At 37.2% G+C, this 12,508-nt stretch overlaps 1 protein-coding gene across 1 annotated transcript; it reads right to left on the bottom strand.

Annotated features, from left to right (window-relative positions):
* Window positions 1–58: 58 nt before the first annotated feature.
* On the bottom strand, window positions 59–6,001 carry LOC134839625 (all trans-polyprenyl-diphosphate synthase PDSS2-like). The gene is made up of 4 exons (XM_063855238.1): window positions 5,621–6,001; window positions 5,303–5,528; window positions 1,751–1,966; window positions 59–267 (listed from the first exon to the last, which is right to left on the bottom strand). The coding sequence occupies exons 1-4, from the start codon at window positions 5,996–5,998 to the stop codon at window positions 74–76; spliced, it is 1,014 nt and encodes a 337-aa protein (XP_063711308.1). The 5' UTR covers window positions 5,999–6,001; the 3' UTR covers window positions 59–73.
* Between the last annotated feature and the right edge of the window lie 6,507 nt (window positions 6,002–12,508).

Raw genomic sequence — 12,508 nt, 5'->3', positions numbered from 1 at the left:
AAACCAAACTCAACTGTCTCTTTTAATTTCTCTATACAAAATTTGTAAATTTTGAGTGAACTATTTTTAGAATCTAAATCCTGTATGAATTTATGAGCTCAATTAAAATCTGTTTTGCAGAACTTTCATGATAATCGGATAATGATGTGATGGCATTGTCAGCATTCTGGGAACAACTCGTGCTGTAAAATGTTCTAATCGCACATAAAGGAGCCTTCGTTTTTCTTGAGCCCATTGTATTTTGAAGTCCATTTAGATTTCTACGACCTAAGCAAAGATAATGAAAGTTTTACTGAGAAAATAAGGTCGGAGATTCCAGTTTTGAAACAGAATGTTCAGTTCCGGCAATGACCGCATTGACGTTTTAATCGAAATGTTCAATTTCTTGTTATTCTTTACTTTCGACGAAATGTGAAAGCGTGTTTAAATTATTGGGGACTATAACTTTTTTCAGAACAAAATGACAAACTCCCTTTGGTTCAGCCTGAGTTCGAATCAAATATGACACTTTAAACAATGAGTGTCGAATTTTACACACCGACCCAAACTTCCTCCATTAACGTGAAGTGGAATAGTGTGAAAGAAAGCCCCGGATTCCTCAAAATCCATCCTCTTCAACATGTCAAAAATTGACGTCTAGGCGCACGGAATATTGAATTTGGAAAAAAAAATAATTTTACATCAAATTTTGATTAATTGATTGACAATTAACACCAGAAATAGTCCCAAAATAACTTTTAACATAGTCCCAAAATAGTCCCAAGATACCAGTTAGAGAATTTTCATCCCACTTTTTCAACAGTGATAATCATTTTCATCCACTTTATAAATACATGCAGACAATAAATGGCTTTCTGCAAGAAGAGTCAGTAGTTACAGGAAGCGGAAAGCGATGCCTAATTTTTGCCCTTTCTGCAAGAAGAGGCTTTAGTTACAGGAAGCGCAAGGCTTTCTGCAAGAAGAGTCAGTAGTTACAGGAAGCGGAAAGCGATGCCTAATTTTTGCCCTTAACAAATCATGTCCTTATTGAAGGCATATTGATGTCCTTAACAGTTACTACGCAAACTTGTTGATCGAAGGAACATTTAAGAGCTGCCCGGAAAACTTTAACAAAGTCTGCACATTACATTGTTTTGTAGACAGCACAACATTCACCTGCATATACAAACTTTTTCGGGCAGCTGTCAAAAAAACAATGCACTTTGTATACTTTTTAAAAAGTTTCCGGCCAGCTCTTTAAGGTTCCATAGATGTGCCAGTTTCCATAAAAAACGCTTTCGAAACTAGAAGTCGGTCATGTTTTTGTGACCTTTACACTAAAGCTAATCGATATTAGAGTTTGCCTTTTATTCAACAAAAGATCTCAAAACTTATACTGCAAAAAAATCAAATTTGAGCACTTGCTACCAAAAAACATCACGACTTATATTAGTATATGCACTGCGTTCATTGCCACTTAATAAACATACTTTATTTATCTGAAATACATTTCATCTCGGTTTGAAAATTTACCCAAACCCATTTTTTCTTTCCAATTTGTAATGAAATTTCCGCTCTTTCTCCACATAACAGTGACCGTAAAAACGGCAAAAACCAATGCGGCCACGTTTGCGTGATTCTGAGCCAAAATAATTACCTTTGAATTAAAGCAGAACGCACTCAATGATGCCCAAGTAGCCTCAAATTCATCCCCCTTCCTACGAGAAACTAGAAATTATCTCGGAAATCGACACACGAAAAAAGTACTTACTTTCGGAGCATATGATCAATCTTCTTCCGAGTGTACATATTTGGTCTATACTCGTTTGACTGTGTCCGGCAGCAAGTAGTGCTGATCTGACAAATCGAGAGAAGGGAGAGACGACACTTAGTTCCATCGCCGTCTTTAATTTGGACTCCCTTGAGTTGATGGTTTCAAAACCATTTGAGGCGCCTATCTGCGTTGACTCTTTGCTCAGGCAATTTCCTAAGCAGTAACAGGGGTGGTAATTGGTGAGTAATTATTCAAACATAGCCAACAGACAGTTCGAGAAGTGCCGAAGAACTAAAAGAAAAAAAATACTGTTTTAAATGTAGCAAAATTTTTAACTTTCGAATTAAAAAGAAAATATATACGCTTTAATCTCTATGAATTTTAAGAACAATCAATGAATATCACTTTGTTGACTAAATTAACCCAATTTGAGAAAACTCTATCAATAGGTAATTTTCTATTATGCTGGTAAAACAAAAAATAGCCAACTGACAGTTGGAAAAGAGTAATGAACGCAATGAAACTGAAACAAAAACTGACTTTTTTTTTCAAAAATCTTCAACTTTTGAAGTAGAACAATTTATGATGGACACTTTTTTGTTAAAATTAACACAATTTGAGAAAACTGGATTAATAGGCAAAACTTTTATTTCACTGGAATATCTGATAGTTAATTTCCATTTTGAAAATAAGAAGTCGATCATGTTTTTCGTGACCTTTACATTTTTGCTGTTCGATAGTGGATTTTGCCTTCCTTTTAACAATAAAAATGCACTGAACCTAAAAAGAAATCACAAGTCATAGCGCAAAAAATCAAAATTGAGCGTAAACAAATTTTAATACTTCCCTGAAAAAAAACAACCAGTAGTAAAAAACCTCACGTTGATTACTCTTGAAAAATAAAACCCACTTTCGAAGTTAGAAGTCATTCACTTTTTTAGTGACTTTCACACTTTTGCTATTCGATAGTGACAAAGGAAAAGAACTGAGATTAGAAAGAAATCTAATCTAAAGAAATCTAAACTGAAAGCTAAAAAGTATGATTGAATTTAATTAACACAGAAGGTATTAAACTCTCTTTAAATTAGAAAACTTTTTAAATTCGAGTTTTCATTGATGCATCGCATCCTGGTTGACTATTTTTGCAATTTTAAGATTCCAATTAACTCCAAAGGGAACGAATGGTTAGATTGAGGTACTCGGCTTATTTTTCGACCAGCTCTATTTCATTTTAGACCGTGCTTCCTTAATCAAATTGGGGCAGTACAACAGTGCCGAAGTACAACAGTGCCGAAAATGAAAACTTTGTTCAACAGTGCCAAAAATGAAAACTTTGTTCAACAGTGCCGAAAATATGAACAAACTTCCACATATTAAGTGCGGCAATCAAAAATTAAACGGCGAACGTTTACAATCTCAAGTGGCACTTAAAGATTTTGGGAGAGAAAGTTTGCAATTTAGACGTTTTGGCGCCAAAATAATTGTTTAATTTGCAGTTGCGGACATTTTGGCGCCAAAATTGGAGTGATTTTCTTCGATAATTAGCGTCAGTAATTTCTCGCTCTTTAGACAATGCGTTGAAATTATTCTGAAATTTTCCCACCTTTTTCGGCACTGTTGTACTTTACTTCGGCACTGTTGAACGCCCCCATCAAATTACTTTTGGTTTCGAGGTACAATTCAGGTTTTTTTGCCTAAATTTCGATTTGAACAAATAATGTTAAATGTATGATTTTTGAGACATTTTATTAAATTTCTGTTCGATTTGTACTGATTGATATTAATCTCCTAAAGTTGAATTTTATGAAGAGGCAGATCGGAGCTTCGCGACCTTTGTGATGCAAAAACTTATTGCGCTACAAGATAGTGAATGAAAAAAAGACAGAAGTCAAATAAAACTTTTGAAAAATCAAGTTGAAAAAGTTATTTGAAAAAATAACTTGAAAAAAGTCGAAACAACTACAGCCACAAAATCTTCAAGTTTGTATCGGATGAAGTTCATAAACATCCTTTAAAAAATATAAATCATTTACCGAGCGGCAACAAAGGCGACAAACTTTGGGTCGAAACCTGCTGAGCCGAAAACAAAACTGTTGTCAAAAAATTTTTCTTAGTTGTTAAAGTTTTTACGATCCATCAAACTGAAACACATAATCGCATAAGGATAAATTTTGTCCTCGAAAATATGCAATATATAAATTGACAAAGTCGATAACATGAACTGAAGATGTTAAAAATCATATTAAAAAACGAAAAAAAAAACTCAAATCAGACAAGATAAATTCACAAAATTGTGAAATTTCAGTTTTAGTAAGAACTGTTTCAATTGGAAAATCCACGCTTTAAAAAGTAGGCCAATAAAAAACCTACCAGATAAAAAAAATGACGGTTCCAAAAGGAACGAAAAATGAACCGAAACGACAGTAACTATGGCGAACACCACCAACCCAAAAAATTTAAGAATTTTTTGAAAAGATAATTACAACCTGAAACAGGCTCTAACTATTTACTACTTGAATGATAGTAGTTCTAATTACTACTTAAATGATAGGAGTTTTATTCGAATTTCAAGAAATTGAGCATGTCAGAGATGAATGAGTCCTGTAGACTAAGTTGTTCACCCCAGGATAAATTCGCGTAAATTCTTCATCTAGAGTCTCCTGTGCTAATAATAAAAGAAAATGGCTTTGGTCTTATACATGTACTACAAGAACGCAACATATCGCGCGTTAATTATCCCAAATTTGCCAAATTAGCAGTTTTCACACCCCATAATTTTACGAAAAACGATCACAGGTATTTTTTTTACATTTGAGCTCTGAATAACAATATCTTTCTTATGATAGAAATTGGTTAATTAAAAAGTCGAAAATTGACTGTATAAAAAAACGGCTCAAGCATACATATTCCGTTTTCTTCAAAAGTCGGAACAATAACCTCTAATTCAGAGATGATTCACAGTTGATCCAGAACTTTCAGCTGTGATTTAGTACTAGAAGGTTAAGTGCTGCTTCCCTACAGGGGGTTTTTAGCGTCGATTCTTTTCTAAAACTTCCGGCTCGGATGAAGTAGCAGGGCTGATTAATTTTGGTACCGGATAACTAAATTTTCACTGAACGCATCGTGAATAGATTAGAAATAGATTCAAAGTTTCAAAATGGCGCCTAAGTATAATGAGAATTGATTGGTTTAAAAAAAAAATGTTTATTGGAAAAAGCCTAGTTTTCGATGTTAAGTACCCTTATTCTGGCAAGTTAAATAATTTGCGGAAAAACTTAGAATGGGAGCATTGTAATTTCAATCCAGATAACTACCCTCCAAACTAATGAAAACACATTTCAGGGGCGACAAAAAAAAGAACTGTTTTGGCGACGTCAAATATCCCGAGCACCCGATTTTGATAATCGATGATTCGCATGAACATAATCAAAATAGTCGCAGACAAAACCTTGGTGTCAAACAAGATCACTCCAACTTAAAATATTAACAATCTTCACTTCTCAGTACTGCAGAACCAAATTATGAAATCTGGAAATTTGGCATTTTTACCTTCCGCTGCCTCTCCGACAGCAAGTGATATCTCGGTGACAATTTGAGAAGATTCTGTGTCAGCTGCTCCCTTAGAAACTTTAGCCAGAATGAAATCGCCTATTAGGACAGCTAATTTATTGCCGCGGACAAACTCTGCAGTTGTTTCATCAGATAAAACACTTCTGTTGTGCTTCAGACTCTGGATAGTGGCATGAATTGAGAATCCAACAAACATCAACTCAGCCTGATTATGAACAAAAATTGCGTCATTTCAATACTATCGAAAGCTACCAAGTACTGAGTATAATCTCAGATGACAAAACCTGTTAACTTTACCAGTTCAGATATGTCCCGTTGCATTTGATAAATTCCATTCTCCTTCTTTCCCAAACTCAAAGTCGTTGAATTGGACAACGATTCATTTTCAGAAGCCACCTTGCAGAGTAAAAGCACAAGCAAACTAGGAGACGGCTGTTCTTGATCTCTATTGCCTGCTAGTAGATTCCGAACTGTATCTACAAGCGGGTGCTTTGTTTGTACTAGCTGTCGTATGTACGTTGCAATCGTTGAGAACTCTTCGGAAACCATATACTTTAGACCAAGAAAGGAAGATGTGAACCCAACTTCTAGTTCTGCTCTTTTCATTAGGTCGAAATGAATTGACCGCTTCCATGAAACAGTTCTTGAGATAATACAAAGCCTTGCAAACTTCATTATATAACTGAAATTTAAAAAAAAATGATCTGTTTCTTCTGGATATCAACGAATTGACCTCATTAAAATATGTAGTTATGACTTTTGTCTGAGGACTCTGAAGATTATAATTCTTTCAGAGTTAAAGTCTTGAAATTAGTCATTAATTTTTCCATGAGGTCGAAAAAGCTAAAAAAAAAAATTTTTTTTGTAATCAGAAGGTCAAAAGTATCATAGTAACCGAAGTTGCAGTCAGGAGACCCTTCATCACGTATTCCAGTCAAAATCCTTGGAATTTTCTAGATTTGGAAGTGATAATGATAAAAAAGATGACAAGTGTTTAAGTCCTTTTCAATTAAAATCGATACGGGTTACGTTTCTTCAATAAGAACACGGAACTCGACACGAGAAAATATGTACAAGTGTTACAAATAAAAAATTTCGTCGTAAGTTATTTTGTCATGTATTGTTCCGAGTACGCAAGCGGCGTTCGCAATCTGTATTGCCAGGGAGATTCTCAGTTTTAAAAAGCTCCCTGCTCTGGGTTCCTCAGTGCATATGCTTAGGTTCTTACAAAGCTTGCTCAAAAAAATTTCTGTGCTGGGGCCGACCGCGCCCTAAATTTCAAAAGCTAGCGGTTGAAAAAGATATCCATAAATTGCATAAGTTGACCATTAGCTAAAAATTGGTCAACTTCAACAAGCAGTAGTTTCTAAACTTGCGAATACACTTCTTGAACCCAATGTATTTGTCAAAACTTTTGTTGGAGAATCACTTGGTTCTGTTCAGCAAAAACTGAGTTTCTTTCGGTAAGTTTCCATTAGATTAGCTTGACGCGGTTTTCACTCAAGGAAATCAATTATCTTGCAAACACTTTCAGTCAAAAATCCGAAATAAAGATGTAGTACAATTTTAAATTAGTGTTATGAAGCGCGCATAAGGATCTCTTTTTCACGATCAGAGCTGCAACCGAGCGGAACAGCCTGCCGCGAGAAGTATTGATGTGCCAGTCGGTCATGTGAAGTTTTATCTGGTTTTCGGGGTGATTTGGTATTTTCAAACTTTATCGCGACAACTGAAATGAAAAGTCAGAAGAACCGTGTTCATAATTGCGTGAAAGTGCACAGAAAATTCAATCTAGAGTCAAATTGCTCTTCGCAATTTGAAAACCTAACACACAATTCGAGTAGAGCTGTCTTGCTCCCGATAGAGAACATCGAGAGTCGATACGTGCTAGCTACTTCTGAGTTAGGAGCATACTGACTGGGACGGTCGCACAATCAAACGACCCAATGGTTCAAACTGATAAAATTTCTTGAGTTAAAACTAAATACTTCCCCACAACTTCTAGAGTTTCTATAATATATCGGGAGAGAACTGTTACAATTCGTGAGGCGTCAAGTTGAGGCAAGCTTAAAGACAAAATCAGAAAACCATAGAAAAAAGTTAGAAAAACTGTCCGAGAGACAAGATAAACCTCTTGGGGGGAGAAATGAGCGATCAGTTAAGGTACTTGATAATATTGAACTGCCTGAATGGGTATATGAAGTGCTATCAATGGGCCCCAAGCATCCAATTAGAGACAAATTTAACGAAACACATTTTTTGGCGGATATCGACATTTTCCTCTCACAATTGAAAAATCAAAAAACATCTGGTGAAACGTTATGTGAAATAGAAGCCGCGGCAAAGGCATATACAAAAAACGTACGGCAAACCCCAAGAGACAAGGCCGTTGAAAAAACGAGGAAATATCTCAAAGATAATGGGTTGCTGGCTGTGCCTTTTGATAAGGGGGTTGGTTTTTGCATAATGAGGAATCCTTGTTGCAATCTGCTCAGTTTGTGAAAAAAGATGCAACCACTGATGAGGTGATACTGAAAATTGAGAAAGAACTTAACAAAGAATTACTAGCAATGAACAAAAGAGACGAGATAAGTTATAAGTTATATTCTAAGATGAGATCAACAGGGGGGCAACCCGCCCGTTTGTACGGTTTAGCTAAGGTACACAAGGATGAGACACCCCTACGACCTGTACTATCACTTCCCGGCAGCTCGTACGAGAATCTTAACAAAATGCTTGCAAAGTTTTTTGACAACATCGATGGAGCAAATATAGAAACCAATACTAAAGAGGCTAGAGAAAAAATAGAAAACATTGCTCTAGATCCGGATGAAACCATAATATCTCTTGATGTGAAAAGTTTGTACACCAACGTTCCCCTGAAGGAGGCAATTGAAATTGCTTTACAGAAGCTGTACAGCCAGGAGTCTTCTCCTGAAATTCAAAGAGCAACCATGAAAAGGCTTTGGAATATGGCGGTCAGCAAAGTATATTTCAAGTGTAATGATTCATGGTATGTACAGGTTGATGGTTTAGCAATGGGCGCGTCCCTCGCTGTAATTCTGGCAAACTTATGGCTGAAAGAATACGAATTTGCTCTACGACAACAAATACCGGTGGGAACGGGGGTACAGCAAATTAATGACAAAAACGGCTTGTGCCCATGTTGCAGCAGGAAAGTCACATATAGATCAAAGGGGGTTGAATGCAAGAGTTGCCGAAACTGGTATCATCTAAAATGCGGAAAAATATCCGATGACGTATACGCATCAATGACCGAGATAGTCTGGTACTGTGAAAGTTGCTGCCGAGCTAAGAACAAGGAGAAGGATACTCCCCAAGTGAAATTGTTCCTCAGGTATGTGGATGACATTGCTAGAACAGTCAGAGGGGAGCCGAGTTGTCTTCTCGATGCCGCCAATTCTCTTCATCCAAATTTGCAGTTCACTCTAGAGAAAACTAATTCGGAGGGGAATTTGCCGTTCCTGGATTTGAACATAAATGTATCGCAGGATAGGCGTGTAACTTGCAGTTGGTATCAAAAACCAACAGATACAGGGGCTATACTGAACTATAGAAGCTGCGCCCCAACTCAGTATAAGCGTAGTGTTAACCAAGGCACTGTACACAGGGTTTTTAGGAATACATCTAGCTGGGAGCAATTTGATAAGGCTATGGAAACTAATAGGGCGCAATGGCTGACAAATCAGTACCCTGAAAATTGGTCCGCAAAGGTGGCTTCAGACGCCTTGTGCAAGATCATCGAGGGTAAAGGCAAGCCCCTGGATAGTGACAGGGGTTTTTCAGTTCAATCACCAAAGGATGAGAAGCCCCCAATGCTGATGGTGCAATATAGGGGTAACCAGAGCCAATATTTTGCTAACAGGTTACGAAAATTAACGAACTTTCAAGTGGTTTTCACCACAAGAAAACTACAATCATGTTTACCATCACTGAAGTCAGCATTTTCGAATGACCTCAAGTCAAGATTGGTTTATAAACTGTCATGTAGTGGATGCACTTCCACCTATGTCGGACAAACTGTTCGACATTTGACCACTAGAATTGAGGAACATAAGAAAGCAGACTCACCGGTAGGCCTCCACCTTCAGCAATGCCAACTTGAGGGAAATAGCGCAGATCTTAGTTGGGAAATTATAGATAGGTCAAACAACCAAACAAAATTGCTAACACTAGAGGCAATACATATCAGGAAAGAGAAACCGAGCTTGAACACGCGCGATGAGTTTAGGAGCAGGGAGTTAACACTGAAAATTTAGTCCCAAAATATTTTTGGTTTTTTATTCAAAACGTATATGTCTAAATCAAAATTATGACTCAGAAACTTCCAGACAAATTAATTTTAAAATGTTTAATTAATTTTAGAGGTTAAAAGTATTTTAATCTTAATAGTAATTTAGAGGTCAACTGTGATTGGCTAATTTTTTATCATGATGGTTTAGAACCAAATTATATGTGATTTATTGTAAATAACATTTGTAAATTGATGTTTTATCGTCATTTAGAGTAGTTTTTTGTAAAAATCCTGACGATGCACATGGTTGCGAAAACGTTTGAAATTTGATTTTTACCAAAAATTTCTGTAACTCGTTATTCTAAAAATTTTTAGCTTACCGGAATGTCTTGAGTTTTGAATTTACTTAATACCAAATTCGTTTTCAGATCAAGAGAAGCTAGAAGTTGGGGAAAAGGGTTGATCCATCTTCGATGGAGATGATAATTTTTATCTACTGAACAAAAACAGTAGTAAAAAAAATGTTAGTAGTAGCCCTGTTTTTAGGAGATTAGAGCGTTCTGATCGAAGCCGGAAACAGTAACGTTTTTTTGTCGACCTGATGTTAGAAAGACCACCAAAAAATGGCTTTGGCAGACACGGTGAAAAGCATGTAGAGCTGTGTTTAGACGCTAGCCAGTCGTTTTAGAACCTAGCTTTATTTTCCGTCGATATGTACTTCGGGGCGAATGTTACATAGATGTTTTATGGCGCTCCTGGGTGTTATTCTTTTCAACATCATGACCGGCAGAACTGTTAACGAGCACACCGCGCCGAGTGGATGCTCAAAACAGTGCCCTATTCACCGTGGCGGAAGGGTAGTTCGGATCGCGGAAGCCTTCCGGATTCCCGTGAATAGTCTTTTAACCTAGTTAAGAACGAAAATTCACGAACCAGAAAGGGTGGCGGGATTCGCGGTCTCGTCATTTCCTGAAGGGTACGTGAGCAAAAACATTTAAAAACATTCAGGAAGCCAAACAAAAAATAGTATAGTACCTATGAAAGACAAAAAAAATTAAAAAAATAACCAAAAAACTAAAAACAGTAAAAAGTACAAAATCAGTAGAAATCATCCTCCCTGACGAGATGTGATCCGACCCTCCCGTTTGTTCTTGTTAGATATTTGTTGTTACAGGCATTTATATCAACCAGGATCGTTACGATCAATTTTGTGGCCCGTTTTTGGTGCTTGTACTGTAGGGTTATTTGAGTATTTTCACGATCAGAGCTGCAACCGAGTGGAACAGCCTGCCGCGAGAAGTATTGATGTGCCAGTCGGTCATGTGAAGTTTTATCTGGTTTTTGGGGTGATTTGGTATTTTCAAACTTTATCGCGACAACTGAAATGAAAAGTCAGAATAACCGTGTTCATAATTGCGTGAAAGTGCACAGAAAATTCAATCTAGAGTCAAATTGCTCTTCGCAATTTGAAAACCTAACACACAATTCGAGTAGAGCTGTCTTGCTCCCGATAGAGAACATCGAGAGTCGATACGTGCTAGCTACTTCTGAGTTAGGAGCATACTGACTGGGACGGTCGCACAATCAAACGACCCAATGGTTCAAACTGATAAAATTTCTTGAGTTAAAACTAAATACTTCCCCACAACTTCTAGAGTTTCTATAATATATCGGGAGAGAACTGTTACAATTCGTGAGGCGTCAAGTTGAGGCAAGCTTAAAGACAAAATCAGAAAACCATAGAAAAAAGTTAGAAAAACTGTCCGAGAGACAAGATAAACCTCTTGGGGGGAGAAATGAGCGATCAGTTAAGGTACTTGATAATATTGAACTGCCTGAATGGGTATATGAAGTGCTATCAATGGGCCCCAAGCATCCAATTAGAGACAAATTTAACGAAACACATTTTTTGGCGGATATCGACATTTTCCTCTCACAATTGAAAAATCAAAAAACATCTGGTGAAACGTTATGTGAAATAGAAGCCGCGGCAAAGGCATATACAAAAAACGTACGGCAAACCCCAAGAGACAAGGCCGTTGAAAAAACGAGGAAATATCTCAAAGATAATGGGTTGCTGGCTGTGCCTTTTGATAAGGGGGTTGGTTTTTGCATAATGAGGAATCCTTGTTGCAATCTGCTCAGTTTGTGAAAAAAGATGCAACCACTGATGAGGTGATACTGAAAATTGAGAAAGAACTTAACAAAGAATTACTAGCAATGAACAAAAGAGACGAGATAAGTGATAAGTTATATTCTAAGATGAGATCAACAGGGGGGCAACCCGCCCGTTTGTACGGTTTAGCTAAGGTACACAAGGATGAGACACCCCTACGACCTGTACTATCACTTCCCGGCAGCTCGTACGAGAATCTTAACAAAATGCTTGCAAAGTTTTTTGACAACATCGATGGAGCAAATATAGAAACCAATACTAAAGAGGCTAGAGAAAAAATAGAAAACATTGCTCTAGATCCGGATGAAACCATAATATCTCTTGATGTGAAAAGTTTGTACACCAACGTTCCCCTGAAGGAGGCAATTGAAATTGCTTTACAGAAGCTGTACAGCCAGGAGTCTTCTCCTGAAATTCAAAGAGCAACCATGAAAAGGCTTTGGAATATGGCGGTCAGCAAAGTATATTTCAAGTGTAATGATTCATGGTATGTACAGGTTGATGGTTTAGCAATGGGCGCGTCCCTCGCTGTAATTCTGGCAAACTTATGGCTGAAAGAATACGAATTTGCTCTACGACAACAAATACCGGTGGGAACGGGGGTACAGCAAATTAATGACAAAAACGGCTTGTGCCCATGTTGCAGCAGGAAAGTCACATATAGATCAAAGGGGGTTGAATGCGAGAGTTGCCGAAACTGGTATCATCTAAAATGCGGAAAAATATCCGATGACGTATACGCATCAATAACCGA

This window comes from Symsagittifera roscoffensis, chromosome 2 (genome assembly GCF_963678635.1).
Source record: "Symsagittifera roscoffensis chromosome 2, txSymRosc1.1, whole genome shotgun sequence".
Taxonomy (NCBI): Eukaryota; Metazoa; Xenacoelomorpha; order Acoela; family Convolutidae; genus Symsagittifera; species Symsagittifera roscoffensis.
Note: the sequence above shows the minus strand (reverse complement) of the source record. Positions and strands in the feature narration are given on the sequence as shown.